The 25,287-nt window shown below is 37.3% G+C and overlaps 1 protein-coding gene across 1 annotated transcript in view; it reads left to right on the top strand.

Annotated features, from left to right (window-relative positions):
• Window positions 1-21,979, top strand: part of THSD7A (thrombospondin type 1 domain containing 7A) — a gene marked incomplete at both ends in the record, with an annotated part of 363,343 nt that extends 341,364 nt beyond the window's left edge. Inside the window, 10 exons of the mRNA XM_080936262.1 lie at window positions 474-589; window positions 5,164-5,281; window positions 5,519-5,664; window positions 6,083-6,257; window positions 8,833-9,006; window positions 13,511-13,606; window positions 16,135-16,217; window positions 16,571-16,778; window positions 19,549-19,636; window positions 21,895-21,979. Of these exons, the coding sequence (XP_080792388.1) occupies window positions 474-589; window positions 5,164-5,281; window positions 5,519-5,664; window positions 6,083-6,257; window positions 8,833-9,006; window positions 13,511-13,606; window positions 16,135-16,217; window positions 16,571-16,778; window positions 19,549-19,636; window positions 21,895-21,979 (1,289 nt within the window). The remainder of the gene's footprint in view (window positions 1-473; window positions 590-5,163; window positions 5,282-5,518; window positions 5,665-6,082; window positions 6,258-8,832; window positions 9,007-13,510; window positions 13,607-16,134; window positions 16,218-16,570; window positions 16,779-19,548; window positions 19,637-21,894) is intronic.
• Window positions 21,980-25,287: the final 3,308 nt, after the last annotated feature.

The raw sequence follows: 25,287 nt of genomic DNA, 5'->3' as shown, positions 1-25,287 counted from the left end.
TAAGCTGAAGTTATTTATGAAATAAATGACTTTGTATTTTTTAAAGAACTTTGCTTATGCAAATGAATGAAGTACATGGATTTAATCTAACTACATAGAGTAACGTCCGTTAAAATGATGTTTACTTTGCTAAAAAATAATAGTAAATGTTTATTTCTGTTCTTCTTAGGAAAAAAGTTTTGAAATGGTACTGATCTGTATAACCAAGCCTTTTTTATAATATCACTTAAATAGCTTGCTGTCAAGATTGTCAAGTAGACAGGAAATAATCCTAACCACTCTGTGCAACCACAGCAATTCCATTTGACTCCTAATATGTTCAAACCTGGGGCCCATATGCTCTGCATGTGGGATGATTGATTGAGGGGCTTAGGAAACCATTGTGAATTAGGTATGGGATTCGGGTCATCAGAGTCCCATCTGAAGTCTCTTACGCGCATCGCCTTCCGTCCTGACGAGTCTTTTTCATTTAGACTGGAGTACGTGTCAGTTGAGTGAGAAGGCGGTTTGTGGGAATGGCATTAAAACGAGGATGCTGGACTGTGTTCGCAGTGATGGCAAGTCCGTTGACCTAAAGTACTGTGAAGAGGTGGGTGAGTGTTGTGTTAAATCTTTGAAGGAATTCTTCCCTAAGGATTTAGATTCACATGGAGCCAAGTGACGTTTGCTTCACCCAGTGCATGGGCAACAGCTGTTTTCACAGGCTGTCTAGTGCCCTCTTGAAAAGAGACGGTATCCACACTACTGATTTCCACTGATAATTTCCTGTATTTTGTTCTGCTTGAAGCCCTGAGGTATGCTAATTAGCCCCTTCTGGAAGAAATGCTTAGGAAACAATAAGCAATCAAGGTGAATAAAAGCAATACGTCTTAATCAGACCATTCATCATCTTTTATAATTTGATGTGAATTGGGTGCAGAGCTTGGACACCTGCCAAGATCCATCATTTATCCTTTTTGTGGCTAAACATTGATCACAGGGCAGCTTCAGAGCAAATTTTGATATGATGATCTGATACCCAGCTGTGAGAATCTAAGTCCTTAGGTCTCAGGTCTGGATAAGAGAGCTTAATGCTCCAGCAAAGCAGTGAAATCTGTCACTGATATCTGTAAGGCACAGAGACTGTAGTTTGTAGTTAATCATCAAAGGAAAGTAATGCCATAACTCTTAGCTCTGGCCTTCTTAGCAGCAGAGAAACGTGGCACTGGCCTTTCTTTCTTTTCATGAGGCTACACCTTACATGATAGTAATCTCTGATTTCCACACCACACCGGCAATGAAGATCCTGTCCTTTGACTCTCTGTGCTTCTTAGATGCACAGGGTCAGTTTTCAGACCAAACTAAGCAAGATCCTCAGTAGATCTGACACAGACAATTAACTTCCTCACATCTCTGATTATAGGAGTAGTCTTCCAAATGCTCTGAAAACATCGAGTTGTTTAGTCAATGAATACCTCCCTGAAAAATCTTGTGTCACTGATCGACCTATTTATATGTAAGATTGCAGTGACTTAAACTCGGGGTTTTAAAATAATACCATTTAAACAATATAACCAAAGGTAAGTAACATTTTTAGGCATGAAGATTATTACAACAAACACAAACTTCCCAGAGAAGGGAATCTAGCTCAAGCTGATTAGTTTAGTCTCTTTGGGAACCCTCCCCCCCAAAATTTCCTCCTTACAGAACTGCTTTCCTTCAAAGCAGTGGAGCCTAACACCTTCAAGACTCTTTTAAACTGCTTCATTTATCCTGTGAATTCTGCAGGTTCAGATCCTAACACCCTGGCAAATGCTGTCTTCAGGGAAAACTAAGCTGCTCTCTGTGGGAGTTAAACAGCACACATACCATTTTACACATCCCTCTGCGTCCGTCCAGCTGGCCCCAGGAACAACTGTGCTGTCTTTGTAAGCAATGCTCAGACCACCTACCTCCCAAGCGCTGTGCAAAGCCTATATTCAGTTTAACAGCAGTAGGTAGCTCTTGCTGCTTATCAAATGGTCACAAAGAAATGTGTCATTAGTGCCCAACAAAGAGGAAAATTAGGGTTAAATTCACTAGCATTTATGTAGTATTTTTCCATTTGTTTATTTTTTTTCTAGATTTTTTTTTACCCATTTGCTACCAAGATATTGTTGATACTCACATCATTCTGAAAAACATTAGGCTTCATTATGGTACTTCTGGTCCATCCTGGGATCCCTTCACTCTCCCTCCCCTTCCTCAACATACCTCATGCTCTTCCCATAGTCTCTTGTCTAATTTTATAGTCTATATCCATTCTCATAATGGTATATTGACATCTCGTACAGATACTAAAAATTTAAATTACTTTTTCATATAAAGTAAAAGGCAGTTGGCAGTTCTGAACCAAATAACCAAAAAAACCAAATAACCAAAAAAATGTTATTCTCTGCAATAATATTAATATGTCTTATTTTAATGCTACTTCCTGCTTTGGCTTCACTTTACATGTTAGAATGGAATATATCACCTGTGAATTTGAAATTGTTTCTTGTAGTTTGAAACTATAACATGCAACTCACAATGACAGAATCAAAATGCAAATAAAATGGTACATTATGAGAGGACACACACATAAATAAAAAGGTAAATAATAAATAAACAAATAAACAAATAAACAAACAAATAAATAAGTTATAGCAGAGTTGGTGAGATAAGCCTGAGAAAAGAAATTCTTCTTTAGCAAAACATTTATACACAATACATTCCTGAAAACTCACATTTTCTTTCAAGAAAGATGACTTCTCTGACATTTCTTTTTTTTTCCATTTATTCACTTTATGTCTCAATATCAGCCCCCCTCTCCTCCCAGTAACCTCTCAAACCCCTCATACAGAGGTGATTCTTTCTCCATTCCCTTCTCCCCTTATCCTCTGAGAGGGGGTCAGGGAGCATCCCCTGGGTGTTCTCTCTCTCTTTCTCTCCCTCTCTCTCCCTCTCCCCCACCTCTCTCTCTTACACACATGCACATTCTATCACCTTGAACTCTATCCCTACTCTATCCCCCTACCCCACTCCCAGGCACATCAAGTCACTGCAGGACTAGGCACATCCTACTATAATGTGGTCCAGTTAGGAGAACGGGATCCACAGACAGGCAAGAAATTTAGGGACAGCCCATGATCCAGTAGTTGTTGGGAAACCAGCATAAAAACCAAGCTATACATCTGCTATATATGTGCAGGGGGGCCTCATGTCCGCCCATGCTCCCTCTTTGATCCAGGCTAGTCGACTCAGTTGGTCTTCCTGTGGAATTTCTGTTCTCTTTGGGTCCCAGAATCCGTCTGCAAACTCTTTCTTAAGAATTTCTTGAGCTCCATCTAATGTTTGGCTGTGGGTCTCTGTTTCTGTTTCCATTGGATGCTGGGTGATGCCTCTCTGAGGACTGTAGGATTAGAGATTTTAATCTACTTTAATAAGAGGTTTATTTTATTGTAATTACTAGTAAAATTCTCTTTTCATTCTTTTTAAAATATTTTTATTGGTTATTTTATTTATTGACATTTCAAATGTCATCCCCCTTCCCAGTTTCCCCTCCACAAGCTCCCTATCCCCTCCCCAGTCCTTCTGCCTCCATGAGGGTGCTCCCCCACCTTCCTACCCTCTCCTGCCTCAGCATCCTGGCATTCCCCTATCCTGGGTCATCAAGCCTTTACAGGACCAAGGGGCTCCCTGCTCAGTGATGCCAGATAGGCAATCATCATCTGCTGAATATCCAGCAGGAGACATTGGTACCCCCTGTGCACTCTTTTGTTGGTGGTTTAGTCCCTGTGAGCTTTGGGGCATCTGGTTGGTTCAGATTGTCGCTCTTCCTATGAGGTTGCAAACTCCTTTAGATCTTACAGTCTTTGCCCTAACTTTCCCACTGGGGTCCTCATTCCAATGTTTGGCTGTGAGCATCCGCATCTGTATTGGTCCAGCTCTGGCAGAGCCTCTCAGGGAACAGCTGTACCAGACTCCTATAGTAGGCCCTTCTTGGCATCAGCAAGTGTCTAGGTTTAGTATCAGCAGACGGGCTGGATCCCTAGGCAGCACAGTCTCTGGATGGTCTTTCCTTCAGTTTCTACTCCACTCTTTGTCCCTGCATTTCCTTTTGACAGGAGGAAAACTTCAATGGCTGATAAACACCTTCAGCAAAGTAGTTGGGTATAATATTAAATCACAGAAATTAGCAGCCTTCCTTTATACAAATAATAAACAGGATGAGAAAGAAATTAGGATGTAAACACCCTTCAAAACAGCTACGTTTTATATAAATTAGCTTGCTGTAGCTCTAACAAAGCAAGTGAAAGACCTGTATGACATTTCCATTCATGTGTGGATGGTACAACCTCTAAAATACAAGCTGAGACAGGAAGATCACAAGGTTGGCATTAGCTACAAAGTCTATTTCCAGACATTCTAGTCTACTTAAAAAGATACTTCATCACCAACAAACAAAAGTCAATGCATTCGCTGATTGATGCATTCATTTTTGATGCTTCAGAGCCTTCTGGATATTAACCATGCCCTATGTGACTGAGCTATACCCAAGCACCCAAACTGTTCTTTTATACATTTTTCAGTACATTCTATCTTTAGTTTGAAATGGTAGTTTGTCTCTAAATCCACCTGGCTATTCAGTGCAACATGTCTATATAAAAATAAATAATATCCGAAAGATAAAATTACAGATCTACATATTGATAATATTTTATTTTTGAAATATTACAAAACAATCTCACCTACATTGTTGTTTTCTTCACATAGGGAAATTCTACTCATTTGTACATTAAATTTTTTCACTATTTATGGAAAGTGTTAACACAATGCATAACTCTATACTCTGTATGCTCCCAAGTTCACCTTCCGCCCTTGACGTCTACTGTGATGCGTTGAGATATTTTATATTCTTAAAATTTGTAAGAATTGTTCTGCTTCCAATAGTATTGCTATACCATGCATCTTTCCCACTATTCTTTCCTCTCACCTTGTCATCTTCCCCCAGTCTCTTCTGCTCTCTAGTCACCACATTTCCACTGTTCTCTACATCCATGTCTATCTTTCTTCCTCCCCACCCCCATCGTTCCTTTTCCCACACACAGTACTAATGGCCTTGTCTCCCTGCCCATACCAATATATCTATCTCTCCTCTTTCAGCTTGGGCTGGAAAAGAACTGGCAAATGAACACATCCTGCACGGTGGAATGCCCTTTGAACTGCCAGCTTTCTGACTGGTCTCCTTGGTCAGAATGCTCTCAAACATGTGGACTCACAGGTTGGTTTGTATTGCAATTAGCTTTAGACGCCTAATAAGCCACATAAAACAAACTCTCTTTCTTGCTATAAATTATATTAGGCAGGCCAAAGAAAGGTATCTTCTTTCCTAAAACATGTAAGCCTCTCCTGCACCAGCATCTTCTCAAAAGACACACCCACGATACTCTCTCTAACCTATATCTGTTTGTAAAACCATGACAGTATGCTGACGTTGCACCATTTTATGTCTTTAAAGGAAAAATGATACGAAGACGAACCGTAACCCAGCCCTTTCAAGGTGATGGGAGGCCCTGCCCTTCTCTGATGGAACAGTCCAAGCCTTGCCCAGTGAAGCCATGCTACCGCTGGCAATACGGACAGTGGTCTCCGTGCCAAGTTCAGGTATCAAATTTCAGGAAGCCATGTGGATGCATTCTTCATCTTCAGAGATTTGGTTCTAGAAGTATTTTTAAGTTAGAGATGGCCAGTTTCCTCATAAACATTTCAGTGACTTTGCCATTTCCCAGTCCTTTAATTAGTTTTGATAACAAGCACCCCCCTGTCCTATACTTTCAAAAAATCATTTGGAGACTGATCCATTTTAATGAAAATTTATTTGCCTGTCTTTGTCTAGGAAGCAAATAAATTGTTCAGTGTACGCTTTATAGCTTGTGCCCTAAAAGGCGTCTTCCCTGGGGTTTCTAATGCTTCTCTAGCTATTCATAAATCAAAACCAATGATGCAGAGATGACTGCAAATCATGAACTCTCTAATGTATTGTTTTTCTTTTTCTAATTAGCCATTTCTCCCTCCATTCCAGGAGGCCCAGTGTGGAGAAGGAACCAGGACACGAAATATTTCTTGTGTTGTGAGTGATGGCTCAGCTGATGACTTCAGCAAAGCAGTGGACGAAGAGTTCTGTGCTGACATTGAGCTCATCATAGATGGTAATAAACAAATAGTTCTGGAGGAAACCTGCTCCCAGCCCTGTCCAGGTAACAATGAACAGAATTTGTATTTGAGAGATAGTTCCTTTGATAAGAGTGTTGGCTTAAAAACACAAATCCTAGCCATTTGATTTTACCAATGAAGACTCAGGAACCAGATGCTAGAATGAAAACCAGCTAGCTCTGAGAGGCAAAGAAAGCACTCACCTGGCCTTCCTACTCCATCAATATCCCAGAAGAAATATCCCGTCTTTTTCTACATTCTGCCTTAAATACCTTTCAAGTTACAAAAATCTTCCTTAGAGTCTATTTATGTTCACTCTTGTAGACTAGTTACTTTTTCTACCTCTTGACCTAGCATTGACTTTATTTAACTCTTGGATTAAAGATATGTGCTAGGGTTGGGTCACAAGTACTACATTTATAGTAAACAGAAAGCTCTAGGAACAATGGCTGAGCCATACCACAAATAGAAACAGCCTACAATGTCAGAGTTTACAATATGATCAAATATCCTGTAACACCAGAGTCATGATTATAGTACATGTGAAGGGTGACAATCATATTATTCAGTGATATCTCTACTAACAACTTACTACAATATCTGTCGGTCAAAGAAGCACCTCATTACTGCACAGAATGAGGTCTCTCCTATCCCTGATCTGCATATTCAGCCCTCTACAATATGTCTTGAAAGCTAGACAAATTTGGCATAGTAAGCTTTAAGGAGTAAGTATAAATTAGGAAATACATTTTTTTTTCATATTTTTCAGGGATAACGTAAATTTATTATTCTAATGGATTTGTTCAAAATATAAAAGTGTATTTAGTACAAAGGGCTTGACTTTCATTTTGTTATTAAATTTTGGAAGCTTGACATGGATATTTCAAGATGGTGATTATTTAATTCACAGATTATAGAAAAATATAATTGTTGGATTTCTTTGCAAAATGTATGATGATATCAAGCAAAGATAAATATAGAGATTAAGCCTACTTACACAAAAGTACTAAATTCCATTCAGTTTGTATTTACTTAGGAAAACTTATCTACTCCATCATCAGCATTTTTTTTAATTTTCACTCATACCAGGTTTTTCTAGTAAACACTGGATAACCCAAATTTTGACATCTCAGAGATATGAGCCTTTCTACAGTGCTCTTAAATACTTTTCCTAGTAGCTCCTCGCCTGCACTCAGCATTTTTAAAGTGTACTAGATTTTTACAATAATATTATATTAATTTCTTTGAGAGGAAAAATGTAATATATACATCCTATTTAAGGCTTAGCACTCCAAAGTCTTTGCCCTTTGCCTAGTTGTAGGTCTTTATTAATACACATTTACTTCAAAAAGACATATCTCTGTTGAGAGATGTACTGCTCTATGGGGAAAGCATTCAGTAATTAGGAGTTATTTTAATACCATGTTTATTTAACACAATAATAGTATAGAGCCAGATCTCATGGGTAATATTGATATTACCCAATATAATGCTATACTGTATATACATATAAATAATTTTTGGATTGCCAGGACTTTTAACACAAGACACAAGAACATTTTTCATTAATCACATCTCCTAGCAACTCTGTGTAATTTAGTCATATCTAGCATAATATGGGTCTCTAATTATTTGGGTGATGGATGAAATACTTGAACTATTAGGTATGCATTCACTTCTGCAAAATTTAACTCTGTTACCAAGCAATTAGTTGGTAGTTAGTTGAATGAAAGGGGGTTTGTGATTGATATGTTTTACTAAACCTTCCCTATTTTCAAAATGATAAAATATGTTAAATACATAGGTCCATCGTGTAATTATTCTATTATGTATATACTCAACAAACTCACACGTGTAACATATATCTTCAACATAAGCTTGTTCTTCAATGTTCACAAGAGTTTCATAATTAGAACCATTGAGACATACAGCAGATCTTACAAACAGTAGTGATTAAGAGATGACAAATGTCATATATGCAATGATTCCATGAGTGTTCTGAGATTGTGGGAATGGTCTGTGCTTGATTAAATGTTGATTGCACAGATATATAATCAGACGGTGGAAATTTGCTATGAATTTATATTCAGTATTTTGTATGGACTATGTAATTTTTTTTCCAGTAGAGTATGGTTGATTAGAGATGTAAATTAGAAGAAATAGCCAGTTTCTATTTTAATGTCAACTTCTCACTACCCTGCCTCAGCTCGACTCCTCTGGGGAAAAAAATGACATATAAGCACCAGTTCTATCACCTTGAACTTCAAACCAAATTAACTTTATGACTATCTGGAGGCAAGCAATCTGTATAGTTAGATTTTACTAGCCCCCTTTACAATAATGACAAATGTTAGCTTTTGACCAAAAACCAAGCTTAGAAAATTATTATGACACATTTCAGATCATAGCTTATGTTTTATAACAATAAGCCGCCCAGAGATCACCCAAACACTCCAAATAACATATTTAATACAAATAAACTGATACTTATTATGTTTGCCAAAATCTCACAAATATCATGCATAACCAGCATACTTACAGACAGGTATGGTAAGTATCAAAATGAGCATCTGCATCACTGTTCCTCGTGGGTATAAATTACCAACCTGTTTCGTACAGGTGACTGTTATTTGAATGACTGGTCTTCATGGAGTCTGTGCCAGCTGACCTGTGTGAACGGTGAGGATCTTGGCTTTGGTGGGATACAAGTCCGATCCAGAGCAGTGATTATACAAGAATTAGAGAATCAACACCTGTGCCCAGAGCAGATGTTAGAAACAAAATCATGTGATGGTGAGTGCTTCAATCTTTTTAACTATCTATCTATCTATCTATCTATCTATCTATCTATCTATCTATCTACCTATCTGTCTATTATTTAATTTATTTATATTTTTCCAATTTTATTTGATATTCTGTGTATTTACATTTAAATGTTATATCCTCCTCCCCCACAACTTCCTTCCCTCCTCCACCTCCAACTGCTTCCATGAAGGTGCTCCCTCTCCCAATCACCCTCTCCACCTCAGTGCCTTGGCTGTTTGATGATGTTGTTCTTCCCATGAGGTTGCAAACCTTTTAGTTCTTTCAGTCCTTTCTCTAGCTCTTTCAGTGGGATCCCCATGTTCAGTACGATGTTTCACTATAAGCACCCTCATATTTGGTTCCTACCAGTAAACACTTCTTGGCATCAGCAATAGTGCTTGGGTTTGGAGGCTGCATATGGGGTGGTTCTCCAGGTGAGGCTGTCTCTGTGGATCTTTTCTTCAATCCCTGCTCCTCGATTTGCCTTGCATTTCCTCCCCAGTTTTGTTCTCTCTTCTAAGAAGGACTGAGGCATCCACGTTCTGGTCTTCCTACTTTTTGAGCTTCATAAGTTCTGTGGATGGTTTCATGGGTATTTCGAACTTCGTGTTTGTTTGTTTGTTTGTGGGGTGCTAGTATCCACTTATAAGTGAGTACATACCATGAGTACTCTTTTGTGATTGGATTACCTCACTCAGGATAATAGCTTCAAGTTCTATCCATTTGCCTAGGAATTTCATGAACTCATTTTTAATAACTGAGTAATACTACATTGTGTATATGTACCACAATTTCTGTATCCACTCCTCTGTTGAAGGACATCTGGGTTCTTTTCAGCTTCTGGTTATTATAAATAATGGAAATGCAAATGAAAACAACCCTGAGATTCTACCTCACACCAAATTGAATAGCTAAAATCAAAAACTCAGGTGACAGCAGATGCTGGTGAGGATGCAGAGAAAGAGGAACACTCCTCCACTGTTGGTAGGGTTGTAAACTGGTACAACCACTCTGGAAATCAGTCTGGCAGTTCCTCAGAAAATTGTTCATAGTACTACCTGAGGACCCAGCTATACCACTCTTGGGCATACACCCAAAAGGAACTCCAACATCTAACAAGGACTCCTGCTCCACCATGTTCATAGCAGCCTTATTTATAATAGCCAGAAGCTAGAAAAAACCCAGATGTCCTTCAGCAGAGGAATAAATACAAAAAATGTGGTACTACTCAGTTATTAAGAACAATTGTAATTGGGTGCATTGGTTGTGTATTTTATACCATCAATGACCAACCATAAATCTAACGTTTTCAAATAACAAAATTGAAGAACTACAAGAGCATAGTAAAATTATCATGGTCTTAGGAATTGATACATTAATTTCTTAATTGAAATTAGCAATGTTAGTTTTATAATAATTGGGCATAGAGCATCATAGACATATATACTCGTATGTCTTTATGTATATACATATACAAAACTATTCCCTCAATATTTGCATCAAGTCCCCTTTCCAAAGCTTCAGTGCATTACAATTTCACAGCTTGCAGAATGGTTGTATCTTAATATCAATAAACATCTTGGTATGTAGTGGTGAATGTAAGACTCTGATTCTTAGATTTTTTTTCTGTAAGAGCTAAGACATTGACATATAACATAGAAAATATCACCTTATATTGAAAACTGGAAGAGGAGACTTAGGAGGCTGCGAAAATATAGAATGAAAATTAATGAACTGGATGACTACACCTAAGAATTGGGTAAAATTTCCACCCTGTCAATAATAATCTTCCCAAATTTACCAAACACACAAAATATTTCCTATTCCTGGGATAGAGTAGGCAAAGAAATATTGAAGCTCAAAATTTGCAATTAATTAAATAAATCCCAGGGCAGAGAAAAGCACTGTTAATACAAAAACAAAGTGAAGTAAAATTAGAAGCCAATCTCACAACTGCAGAGAAAACCCTCCCATACACACACAAAACCCAGAAAGGATACAGACAGTCAACCACCGACAAGTGTTACATGGAGTACAGAAAGAAGTGTTTACAAATAAATAAAGTTGGCATATGCTCACGTATGTGGGGAAGAGCAAAAATTGGCTGTATTTTTCAAATCAAGAAATTTGTTTTTTAATAGGAAGCAGACACATAAGAGTAATAATTAAAGAAAAAGGGACAATGAATTTGAGAAGGAATGGGAGAAAGGGGAACGAGAGGAGAGAAATAACAGAAATGATATAATTGTGTTTTCTTTACATCTTAAAAGTCAGAATAAAAGGAAGCAGGATGCAGCGTGCATAGATAGGTACACACTGAAGGAGGCAGCGGAAGTAGGCACTCAGCAGAAATCACAGTGTGCTTGCATGACAAAATAACAAAACCAGCAGTTTGCAACACATTCCTTAAGAAAAATAAGGGCAAATGGTGCATCTCTGCAAACAGAAAATGACTTTGGAAATATTATTCTACAAAGAAGTCTTGGTAAACATAAAAATGCAAATGACGACATTTAAAATGTAATAGTTTAGCAACAGTAACAGAAAAGCTATGACAGGAATTCCATACCTAGTGAAAGTTCAAATGTATCAATTTTATAGTCCCATGGGATACAGTATAAAATGTGAATAGGTGCCTATGGACCAAAATGAAAATCTGTAAACCAAACTTTGGAGGAAATGTTCACATTAATTCACATTGATAGTTGGAGGTAAAGAGAAAATAGAAACGTGATGTTTAAACTAACATGTAAAGCAGTTTGTCGTTATTTACCAGCAGAATTCAATAATAAAAATTTAACTAGAAAAAAACTATACTTAAGATATACCTAAATCTAACAAAAGTGGTGTAAAATATGTATTGAAAGGTCATGAATCCTAGCTGAAATGCATCAAGGACAGAAACATTGGTACAATAGACCATTTTCATGAATGAGGATTGCCAGTGCATATGAATTTTACCTATACTTACCTATGAATTCCATGTGATTCGGACAGGTTATCAACACAATCTGAGAAATAGATCCTAAGACTAATTTGGGGGGTATAAAAGAAATACAGAGGTAAGACACTTTTGAAAACAAAAATTATAAGGCGAGATCAGAACATGTCGGTAGATGTTTATTATGACTTACTCTAAGCACTGATATTTAGTCACAATGACTTGTTGATAACAAAGAATCGCTGTAGTAGAATAAGACAGAGACTCTTAGAGCAAATCCAGGCTTCCTGCCAAATATGTATTTGAACTGGGAACATGCGTACTCGCTCTGCTGGGGCATTAAGATAGCCCAGGCTTCTTTGATGATCACTTTTTACATTAATAACTCCTCCACTGCAATGAGTACAGACATGGGTGGCAATATAAAAAAAAATGACTGAAATAGAAATATGCCATTCCAATCAGGAAATCCAAAACATTCTTTAAACTATTTGGTCGTTTTAGTTATTAAAAAAATTTATTCTGTTAAGATAAAACAGATTTTTACATACCTGAGACTGATTAAAAATTAGTTCATTATTTTTATTATAAGTCATCCTTACTTAGCAATAAAATAACTACTATAGTTGGGCATTTAAATGTTTACCTTGTTGTAGAAAAGATGAACAATATTCAGCAAAGTTTAAGCTGTCTTCTATTTATGTTTTAAAGCACCAATATATTTGCCTAATGATAGCCAACAAGGCACATTAATGATTTAACATAACATGACCAAAGAAAACACAGAATAAATTGTTAATACCTGATACAATATGAGTCTTTGTAAAAGTTTTAAAAAATGACTATATCTACATTAAAAATCACATGCAGAGAGTTTATCTGTAACAATGCCAAATAAACTCCTAAATCATATACAAAATATGATACACTAATAACTGTAATTCTGAATAAAATATTTTTATTAATTAATATTTGAAAAATATGCACATGTGTCTTTATAGCAAAAGGTTATAAAAACAAGGTAGAAAGCCATGCATCTGCTTAAACTGATGCACACAGACTGGGACATTAGGAGATAAGACCAGGAAATGATGTTACACAATAACAAGTCTTTGACTCAATTTATTGATTAGGAAGCAAATGAAAAAAATTTAAGGTAAGTATGCCCAAATGGTACCATTTTGTTAGAAGGACATGGTTAACAGTTGAATATATATTTACAGTTAGTTATTCCCTGTATTTGTCTATATGTTCCATATTCCATAATATTAAAAAATCCTATATTAAAAACTTTAGTTATAAACTATGAATTAAATTACACATCCAGGATCTGACCAGGCAGCAGGATCAAAGATGTGATGCCCTGGTGGGGGCTTAGGTTGATAACTGCAGTTTATCAAACTTGTTTTGCAACTTCCCGGTAAACCCCTGACATTGTGGTCCTGGGCAGTAGACTTCATGTTGCCTTAACGCTGTTCATGCCCTCGATAGAAACTTGCTCTCATGGTGGTCCCGAGTAATGTCACTTCTGGGCTTGCTCTATGCCTGCAGACGGACAATGCTACGAGTACAAGTGGATGACAAGTGCTTGGAAGGGCTCCTCCCGAACAGTCTGGTGTCAAAGGTCAGATGGTGTGAACGTGACAGGTAAAACACTGAAGTCTTGGTTTCTCGAAGTGTATTCCTGGAATACATAATGCGCTTGAATACTGAAGGAGCCGCAGTTGTTAATACATCGTTAGAATCAAGAAATGTAGGGTGCATACATGTCTGGCTAACAGTGCAAAAATATCTTATTTTCAAATATTAAAATATCTCAAGTTCTCTCTTTACTATCTCCTTTGGACAGTACCATCAGGATATATTGAATGGAAATACCACGTAACTCTAATAAATAAATATAAGTGATTCCCTGATTTTTCCCCTAGGGAGTTTACATATTAATAAATTAGTATATGCAAAGAAAACGATAGTTATTCCATTCACTGTTTCTGCTGTTGTGTTGTGAGGATGATACAGAGCAATGGAGTATGCATATATAAGTATAATCTTCTGAAATTAGCAGATCTATTTTTAAGATATTTTACTGATTAATAAGGAAGATTTGTCAATAAATCCAGGAAAAATAAGTGGAAACTCCGGGCTGAAAATCCCATGAAAACAACTCAAGGTCAGAAGCAAAACGGAACTTTGGACACATAAATTTAAAACATTTTTTCATAATTGTCATTTTAAAATAATTCAGTTGTCTGGAATCTCTGCTTCAGAGGCAGGTGTTTACTGTCAGCTGCCCTGGGTACCTGCTAGCTTGGGACTCTTGTATCTACTCTTTTGCCGGAAAATCAAATTCATATGCACCAGGGTACTCGTGAGTAAAGTCCACCCATGGTTTAACTTTCATATATATTGTGAGATCATAGGACCCGTCAGGGTCGATGCACTTCTTGGAAAACATCATCTTTTATATTGAATTTCAAGTGACCCAGGTCTATTGAAACCTAATTACTTATTTCCTCTCTATGAAAGCCAGGCCAGAATGTCAAATTATATTCTTACCCAGACCGAGAATTTTGTGTGTGACTAAAAGCTGTACCAAGAAGCCTTTTATAATAGCATCTCCCAGCGGACATATCATATGAAATAGAAAAACACCTACCAGGAAACTCATTGCTGTCTCGAGAGTATTGTTTGGGGAAGGAGAGCAGTCAGCCGGAACTCCATCCTAAGCAGAGTGGGTGGTAAGAACAGAGACAAGACAGTGTAGTCGTTCCAAACCAGGAGTTAGGAATTCATTCACTTACCTCAGACCCTGGAAATTAATACACATCATTCTGTAAGTGATTCTGAATGAATTGAATAGTTTCCTAAAAGGTTCTATTTGATTGAATTTGTTTTCAAAAACAGCAAATGATATGTTTCTGCTGTTGGTGTAACACTAATATTTTCCTACAGCGGATGAGACGATTCACCTAACGCAGAATTAAACCAAGACTTACAGACTAACTGATCAGTATAAATCACATTTCACATTTTAAATTTCTTTTTAATACAGCAAAGTCTGTATGTGACTATTATCCCCCCCACTGTTACCACGAAACCAGTGTATAAAAGACAGATGACAACCCCTAAATGCATTCTTCTTCGACCACCATTCAGATGAGTTCCTCTAGGAATACAGACATAAACTCCATTACAATATAGATCAGTGGCTTAACTTCATAAATTGTCGTTATAAGGAAGCCATGGGACAACTTTCTTTTCATGTACTTGGTGGTAGTTAACATGGTCATTCACCTGCATTTACATCACAATGACTGTTGTTGTGATATAGTCGCTTTTATTTTATCCTATTGTATTTATTTTGTTGCATGTTTAAAAATGAATGAATGAATGAATGAATGAATTGAATTGAATGAATGGAACCATAATAAGTATTTATAAGATTAAAAGAAAAACAGGTTTTGGGAACCTTTGATTGAGTCCAAAAGGCAGTGAGCTCAATGAATCAGGAAAACTATTGTTTTGGCTAAAGTTGTGTTGCATTAAGTAAATATCGTTTGAAACCAAGAGTCCCAATATGTAACCAATATTGTTTCTTTAGGGCAATGATCTCTATCTTTAAAACTGTTGTAGCAGTCAACTGACAGTTTGTATTACGTGTGAGAAATAAATCAGAAGGATTAATTTCATTGGCATGTTGAAAAAATAGTGCAAGCAGAAGACGTGGTGGTAATTTTTGGCCTCCCAGCACCCATAAAATATCTGGAAGTAACAAGAAAAGTGAGGTTTTAAAAATAAACAAATAAGCATTCTAATAATAGTCAAACAAATTGAAATTTCGCTTTGTGAGAACTTTGAATAGCCAAAAAAGATATTTAGCTAAAAAAGTAAAATTCAATCTGTTTTGTTTGCAATTGTTGGTCTTAGCTTAAGGAAATAGGCTAAATGACCTAATTTTTTTCCAACTTCAATGAGAACTAGGTTATATGAAACTAGTGTTTCGAATACAGCAGCTACAAAATCAGCCTCTTGGATCTGGGTAAATAAGGCCAAAGTTCCCAGTGAAACTGTTACCCAGTCATTTCACAAATGCAGTACTTCTTGGGAATTCCCAGAGTGATCGAAACTTCACAGATGGGTGTGCATTTGTTAAGGTGTGGTTTTCTGTCCTGCAGGGGGCTGCTTGGTGGTGAGTCAACCCGATGCTGACAGGTCTTGTAACCCGCCTTGTAGTCAACCCCATGCATACTGTAGTGAGGTATGTACACACTCATTAAAATGGACAAGACACTTCTGTCAACCACACTGTCTCTGGTACAGCCCCTTCCCCCATCCCCAAAGAGCCATGACTGAAGGCAGAAACCATGGACTTCAAACCATCCTTTTGTTCTTGTTCTTGTTTTCATTTAATTGAGCAGTTCTCAATGCACTTGACTCATTTACCTTTAGAAGGACTTATCGCGGGGAGGCAGAGTTAATGTAGCTGAGACGGAAATTGCATGTGGTAAATTCTCTGAAAGATGCTTGGTAATGCTCCTTTCTCTGAGTAGGCGGTTATCCTTTCCACGATCTCCCTGCATGTGTAGGGTAAGCCTGCTTGTTGTCCTACAGATGAAGGCGTGCCGCTGTGAAGAAGGGTACACCGAAGTCATGTCCTCGAACAGCACCCTTGAACAATGCACACTAATCCCTGTGGTGGTGATCCCCACTGTGGAGGATAAAAGAGATGTGAAAACCAGTCGGGCAGTTCACCCAACGCAACCCTCCAGTAACCCAGCAGGACGGGGCAGGACATGGTTTCTCCAGCCATTTGGGCCAGGTGAAGCAACCAGACACTGAACACAAAATTCTTTGCTTAGACATTCCACGAGTATCACATTATATTTTTAAATGACTAAGAACTTTTCAAATAAATGATTATTTCTTAATTCATGGACTCATTTTTAACACTGCAGTTATTTTTATGCCTTTTTATTTTCATTGTGAACACAAGCACCAATGCCAAAATTCATAGAAATAAAACTACTTTCTTCAAAAATAGGAATAGTGATTATTATATCTTAAACACAGTCCTAAAATTGTAAGTATAATAAATACATACTGAATAAAGCAATGTCATAATGGAAATAATAGAAAAATATTTACAACAGAGATAAATAAGAGTATAAAGGCATTTGGAGTTTTCAGTATAATCATACAGAGTTGGTCATATGAACCTTCATAAAGAACATGAGAAATGCAGACCCATGCTAGGAGCACTCACTGCTAGAACAATAAATAGCATCCTCAAACTTGGCATTTCCAGTTCCCTCAGAATCTATACTAGGGCAAAATATACAGAGGCAGTGGTAAAGCCTTCCTTTTTTAATGGAATGGCCCTAACTTAGAGGCTGACCAGACAATTGTGATATTAAAACACATTCTTAGTATATCCATGATTGAACTTGAACCCAATAAAGAAATAAGTCTGCAAACTTGAGGAAGTGCTACTCTCTACTTTGCAGACTTTCTCTTCCTAACTGGGATAGGACATACTGTCCAGGGGTAGGACACACTGTCTCCAGGGATAGGACACACTGTCTCCAGGGATAGGACACACTTTCTCCAGGGGTAGGACACACTTTCTCCAGGGGTAGGACACACTGTCTCCAGGGGTAGGACACACTTTCTCCAGGAGTAGGACATACTGTCCCAGGGGTAGGACACACTTTCTCCAGGGATAGGACATACTGTCCCAGGGGTAGGACACACTGTCTCCATGGATAGGACACACTGTCTCCAGGGATAGGACACACTTTCTCCATGGGTAGGACACACTTTCTCCAGGGGTAGGACACACTTTCTCCAGGGGTAGGACATACTGTCCCAGGGATAGGACACACTGTCACCAGGGGTTGGACACACTTTCTCCAGGGGTAGGACATACTGTCTCCAGGGGTTGGACACACTGTCACCAGGGGTTGGACACACTGTCTTCAGGGGCAGGACACACTGTCTCCAGGGATAGGACACACTTCTTCAGGTAGAGAGAATTTCCTACTGCTGCTCTGTGAGCAACACATATCTTGCCCCTTACCATGGAGGAATTTCATACAAATCCAGATATCATCAACTTAATAATTGCACCAGAAACATGAGAAATGAAGAAAGAAATTTGTAGCTAACACACCTTGATTTATGGCTATTCAGTAAAAGCATTTTCCTTATAAGAGAACCTAAGTTGAATCTTTAAGGTGTTTTAAATATCTGGGTGATTACCATTATCCACAATCACCCCTTTTATTAGATTCTTAGCTGAACACGCAATTGAGTTTGAAAAGCAGATTTATCTGTGAAAATGTAAGAACCTCCCCTCTATAAATTAGGAGATCAAATTACCATTAGCAACTTGGACCACATCTAAAAATCCAACCAGCTTCTTCACAAAGGAGAACATCTTTTTCTCGAGTTAAACAATCCTCTCTACTTCATTTAATAATTTCCCCCAAACATTTGGAATATTCGTTAAACAATCTTCACAGAAGAAATGCCAGTAGTAGAATAGTTCCTTTGATTCTAAACTCAATTCAAAAAGGAAAGAGAAGAAAAGGAAAACCACTTTTCAAAATCTCCAAGTTTAAAAGGAAGCGATATGTAAAGTATTAGCTGTACTTGTTTCCAGCAAATGAGCCTCTAATGAACAAAACATCCAGGACTAGTTACATTTGATACTTTTCAAACATTGGTTAAGTCTCCACAGCATCAGTTTTGTCTACAAGTAATTATCATGGTCTTACCATATTGTGATATGAGTATTGCTCAGGTGCTCACCTGTACATATCACCTGCATACTTCCATGTTAGCCACACACAATGTATGCTGACGTTCCATCAAAGTAAGTAGGCATCCTAAACAATTCATTCAAAGTATGCTTAGAGCCTAATACTTCAAGGACAACAAAGCCCCAGAACTGAACCAGAAGAATGGCTGTCATGGTGATTGCATATCCCAAGAATGTTAGACAAGAGACATTCAAAAGTCCTTTGCTGTGTTATTCTATGTGATTATCTCTGCAAATTCCCTTATTGTCAAAGCACACTAGAAGAATAGACTAGCTAAAAGATTGTAATTGCCAAACAAAAGAAGTTAGTATGTTACAAAACCGTTAAAATAAACGTGGATTGTCAAATACCTGTCTGCATTGAATCTGAGTTTTATGAATGTCTCAAAAGTAACATTATTTTTTTATCTTTTTAAAATATCATATGCCATTCCTGAAGTAGGTGGAAAAGTCAAAGCATATATGCATAGAACAAGACGCACACTGGATTTGAGATGAGATTTTGTATAACGAATCCAGACAGGAACTCAGCATCTGAACGCAAACACTATTTGTAGCTTTCCAACTCTTTCCATTGCTAATTCCTCTTATAGGCAGCACTGCCTAATGCTTATCATCTGCTTTACATGTTGGTAACTGTGCTGAGAAAGCATGAGTTTGGGTCTTCAAGAGACCTGCTCATAAGTGACTTATCACGAGCCAATGTTCAAACCTGTCATATATGTGTTAAGACTAATGTACACTAATAACTAATATCTTTTCTTCTTAGATGGGAGACTAAAGACCTGGGTTTATGGTGTCGCAGCCGGGGCCTTTGTGCTATTAGTCTTCATTGTCTCCATGGTTTATCTAGCGTGGTGAGTGTTTAAATATTTCAGAACATAAAGGGAGATGTGAGTTATTTCAAAGAAAATCCTCTCAATTGCCAGAAGTGGTAATTGAGGCACCATGTCATTCTATCACCATCTACTCTCTGTCAGTCTCTCCACCTCCATGGCTAGCCCCGTGCCTATCTCTTGGCTCTCTTGGTGAGGACTTTGCTCACATTCCCAGCATCCTCCCTCTGTGGTTATAGTCACAATTCCCAGTAACCAGGTAAAACCAAAACTCTAGAAGCTTTTATCTTGCCTTTCCTCCTAGAGAAATAATATAACCACAAAACTCAAAATCACAACATTTTGAAAATTAAAACAGTTTAAAACAAATTAAGTAAACTAAAATACTATAATTTGTCACATCAGGAAATTAACCTAAAGTTCCTATAGAGCCTATGTTTGAGAATATGAGTTTCTCGAAGACTATAATATACCATCTACCTGTTATGCTTTCTACCTGGTGAATCAGACTTCTATTTATTAATAACTTTTATAACATAAATCTGTTTTGTTCTCTGCCTGGAGCTACAGATGTCTATTTTTTCTATCTTAGTTCTGAATCATGGGCCAAATTCCCCACATGATTCAGACAAACTCTGTATACAAATCTATCCCAAAAGCAAAGAAACCAGTCCAGGAACCAAACCACACTCCAATCAACATCTGCCAAAGAAGCAGGCAGCCCCTACTCTCAGTTCATTGACCCAGAGCAGCCAGTACTTTCCATAGCAGGGGACCTAGAGTCTATGAGGAGACTCCTCCTGGGTTTCCTTGTTTCAAATTCTCTAGCTAGGCCATCAAGTGACCTACCCTGCCCCCTCCCCAATCCCTTATGTTTCCAACAACATTTATGAGCCTATTCAGGCCTTTCTAATAGATTTTAAGCCTTTCTTAAGCTGGGATAGATAAAAGAATGTTCCATTTAACTGACAAAAATGATGGACTGGGTGTTAGGTGTATTGGGTTCTTTGTAAATTACAGAATGGTAATGGTTGTCCTCAGCTTACATTTGAGAGAAAACTTATTTTTTTAATTAGACAGAAGGGGTAAGATATAGGTTGATATCTGTATACAGGTGTGGGCAGGCACAAGATAATGCAAGGCCTGTGACTGGGCAACGAAAAAGAAAGGTGGGGGCAAGCGTTTTGGAGAGGCAGGAAAGATAGGAGAGGAGAGAAACCAAGATGGAGGAGGAAAATGATGACCCAGACCCGTGTGGCTTTAAATAGCCACAGGTAGCTATGAATATCTTATAACATATGGATTATTACAGGGCAACTGGTCTTATCTACGTAGGCAGTTTATATCAGCGTCAATTGGCAGAGTTTATTGTGTGGATGTTATTGTGGGGTGAGAATTTACTGATATAAATATGATTGATAAATTAGAAGCCTCTAGAGTTTTGATTTTACCAGGTTCCTGGGAATTGTCTGACTGGAGTCTGCAGTAAGAGAGCCATGAGATAGAGGGCTGTTACATGGGGTTGCCATGGCAGCAACTCACCATGGGAACTAAATAGACAGCCACTGCTGAGGCCAGAGAGTAGCCAGCAGTAACGTGGCTTGGTGCCTTTTCAACTTTTTCAATATTTACTGCTACATGCCAGTAACACAGGGAGAGACTAGTGTTATGAAATAATGTGCTACATTCACTCCATCTTCATGCAAAGTTCTAAATTTTAAAAATAAACTTTAATATTAGAAACCCTAAAATATGTCCACCATATCCAAGTCATTCAGATTATGGACTATTCTAGGTCATTTTTTTCAAGATTTTTCTCATACAGAAATGACATAGAATGTTGCTTTCATTAATAGCAACATATATATATATATATATATATATATATATATATATATATATACATATATATATATATGTATATATATATATATATATACTTTTTCTTAGAGGAAAGTATTAAGATAATTCTTAATCTTATTTAACTGTATTTGTAAATGTGCATTATTTATAAAAGTTCTGAGACACACCCAAAATGCACTATAACATCATTTCTATTGTATCGACTAAAAATTGAATAATTTGACTTTTTACAAAATAGTTAAATACCTTAATACATCTTCTCAGAACTGTGAAGCTCAAAGAGATCATGAGGTTGTATTTTAAAGGGAACTGTGGGCAGTTTAGGTCTACCGTTTTGTTTGACTTTGCTCTTTTATTTAAAACAACATTTTAAATGAAAGACTGACTTTTTTCAAATTTTTCTGAATTTTCTACAGCAAAAAGCCAAAGAAACCTCAAAGACGGCAGAACAACCGCCTCAAACCTTTAACCTTAGCGTATGATGGAGACGCTGATATGTAACATTGACTATTCCTGAACACAACCAGACTTGGCCTTTTCCCTTTACAGTAGACATCCAGAGGCCAGAGTGCCAGTATTCAAATGTGTGAGTTATAATTAACTTTAACTGTTATGAACGCCATCAATAAGAAAAAAGAAAAAAAAACATACTCCCTCTGGGACTATTCAAGACAGTACCACTGACATGAAGTTTCAGTCCTGAGAATTCTAAGAGATGCATGCTGCATCCTGAGAGTTTTGCAGCATCTTTTCTGAAATCTATCCAATTGCAAAAAGCAAAAAACAACAACAACAACAACACACACACACACACACACACACACACACACACACCTTGATCTCTAAAACTCAGTGAGGAGATTGGCCAACTGGGAAGCCAGATGCGAGACTGCTTGCAGCACTAACCACAGAACTTTCTAGCATGAAGAGTTCATACTGAAGGCTTTACTGTTCTACACTTAACCATAACAACATGTATACTCAATCCAATGACGTACATTATGATGTCACCTTATATACTCCTTAATAAGCAACTTTTAACAGTGAAGAAGATATAGGGAATATGCTAAGTGGAAAACCCACTGAACTACTTAGCATCTTCATGGTAGCTTTTCTTGGCCTGCATTTTAGAGACAAACTCTTTTATAAGACTTTGCTCTTGTCTCTCTCTAATGTGTGAATGGTGAACAGGTACTAGCCTTAGAAGAAGGGGTCCTCAAGCTTGGTATTTTATAGTGGTTATTGTCTGGGAAACAAATATGCTTGTGTTAATACATTTCTACTTTCCCTAATTTCACACTGGTTGCCTACATCTTTTTTGCTAAATGGAAGGCACATTTTGCACTATATTAGTGCAGCAAGACAGGCACTTAACCAGTATTGCCATAGAAACTGCCTCTTTTCATATGGGATGAAGACATTTGTGCCAAGAATGCTGTGGAGACATTTGCAAGCTTTTGTCTGTCCTCTGAAGAGAATTAGTTCAGTCTTGATGGTAACAGGATTAAATCTTCTATTATACCTGCTGCCCACCCTCTTCCTTCTTGCTACAGACATCATGAAATTCATGACACGGCAATAATTCAAGTGTTGAAGTCCCTAAACCCCCAAACTCTAAAATGTAGAACCCCTTGGTTGGGTTTTAGTTGCTCTTGGAAGGCTGTTTATGACCAGATTTATATATTTGTTATCTTTGTTTAAAAAAGAAGAAGAAGAAAAGCAAAGAAAAATGGACTGGTTGTCTTCATAATTTTGAGTGGATAGAGAAAATAGTGTATCAATGATTTTTCTAACAAAAAGAAATCAAAATTGTTTGTTAGCTTTCCTGTCTTCCTGATTTGCATTTTCAGTGTGAGGTAGGCATTAAGTCTTACAAGCTGTATTTTATAATCATGGTCTTTTGCTCTTCTCATGGTCCAAGTCTGAATTTGTGAGATTTGTCAAAATATAAAACTTAAGAAGAGTGGATGATCTTGTCTAGGGCTTGCTTAAACATCTAGAGCGAGGGTCATAAGCCTTTAAAGCAAAAGACCAAACAAGATATGTTTTCTGTCAGGTCTTTAGTTCAGCGCAGAACACAGTCACTGTGCGATGCTTCCAGAGAAGTCAGCAGGAAAACACTGTTTTCCCGCAGAACTTTCTTTGCATAAGAAGCCAGCCAGCCACATTTACATGTTTAGTTTGCTGACCTGCCTTACACCCTTGGATGTGGTTTTAGAACTAGCTCAACCTCATTAGCATCCAGTCGCTTGTATCTCTATGGAGTATGTTTAATTTCGCAGGTGACAATTCATAGTCATTATCTTAGGAATGTTGGGAAATCAGCTCTGTGTTCACTGGTAAAACCCGGGAAATGCCAATGTGGAACATGGTTCACCTCTTTCTTCTGAAAAGGAAAGTTAGTATGTGTCACGAAAAAGGACTTGCATATTTCTGGCAACAACTACTACAATTAGCCTCTGGTAGATTTGGAAACATTATGTCTTTCAGTCTTTTAAACACAGTAAACACATGATTTTATTTATTTCATTTTATTATTATTATTTTTTGTTGTTGTTGGAACATGTTTGTATTGCTGGAACTGTGGTTTTGTTGGTGTGATATTTGTCTTCGCAGGCTATGTTTGAGCTCCCTCTGCTGTCCATTAGAGCAGCTTTCTCTGCCAGTGTTAGAAAGGAATTCTAAATAAGAGGATGTTGTAATCTCCCAAATGAAAAATCTTTATATATAATTCAATATGAACACAATGTAACAAAAGCTTCTTACTAATGCCAAATGTGATGCAGTAAATGATTATGTCATTTCAATGAGAGCAGATAGCCAAGGATTTGATTGAGGTAAAGCACTGCGGAGGAAGGAAAACAATATATTGATATTCTGAAACTGTAATAGTTTAAACACACACAATATCAGTCTTCCAAATAATCTTTGAGTTGAGCTCTTTGAATAAAATAAGCCCAGTGACAAAATAATTGATTCAAGATCTCTGTGGTTAGTTGAAAATTTTTAACAATCTGATGAAGTGTGGTCACCACCTAGTAATCTTTAGATAGTAATTAAAATATGATTTTTTTAACCCAAACTACACTCAAAGTATTTTATAAAATGTGATTAATTATAAAAATGAATTAATATTATTATACCTGAAATATGGTAATCAAAACAATTAAGAAATGAAAATCTGAAAAATGTTGTGAAGATGGAAAATGTTTATAAATCAGTAATTATATTTAAAATACTATATTTCTGTTCAAGAATATTTGATATCCATCATTAGGATAAATTAATACTTGGTGGCCTATTGTTAGAAAGGTAAAAAATAGTATTCATTTGGATAATTAGGATAAATGGAAGGTTATGGTATTCAGGTCCAGATCGCTTTATTGAGTTTATAGGAAAATAAATACTGGAATTTTCCCAGAACTTTATTCTCAGGAGGGAAATGATACAAGCATATTTGATGATCCCTTTTCCTTTCCAAAGCAGTCTGTGGGCAGGAAGAAACAAAGGACGCAGAGAGAGACAAGGCACAAATAAACAGAAGGAGAAAGAGAGGGAAGGAAGGAAGGAAGGAAGGAAGGAAGGAAGGAAGGAAGGAAGACTTTCTATTGACTTTAAAGGGAATGAACAAAAGCAGACGTTGATATGAACTTGTTGGATTGTCCTAGGAAAAGTCACATGGTTGATCCCCCTCAAAAGGGACTGACTTGCCTACTCATCAGTTCTCATCTAATACACTGATGATAATAAAGGCTCTATTTCGAAGTCTACACTCTTTAGAATGTAGCTTAAGCTAATTGAAAAGGAGT

This window comes from Micromys minutus, assembly GCF_963924665.1.
Source record: "Micromys minutus genome assembly, chromosome: 23".
NCBI classification, from domain to species: domain Eukaryota; kingdom Metazoa; phylum Chordata; class Mammalia; order Rodentia; family Muridae; genus Micromys; species Micromys minutus.
Note: the sequence above shows the minus strand (reverse complement) of the source record. Positions and strands in the feature narration are given on the sequence as shown.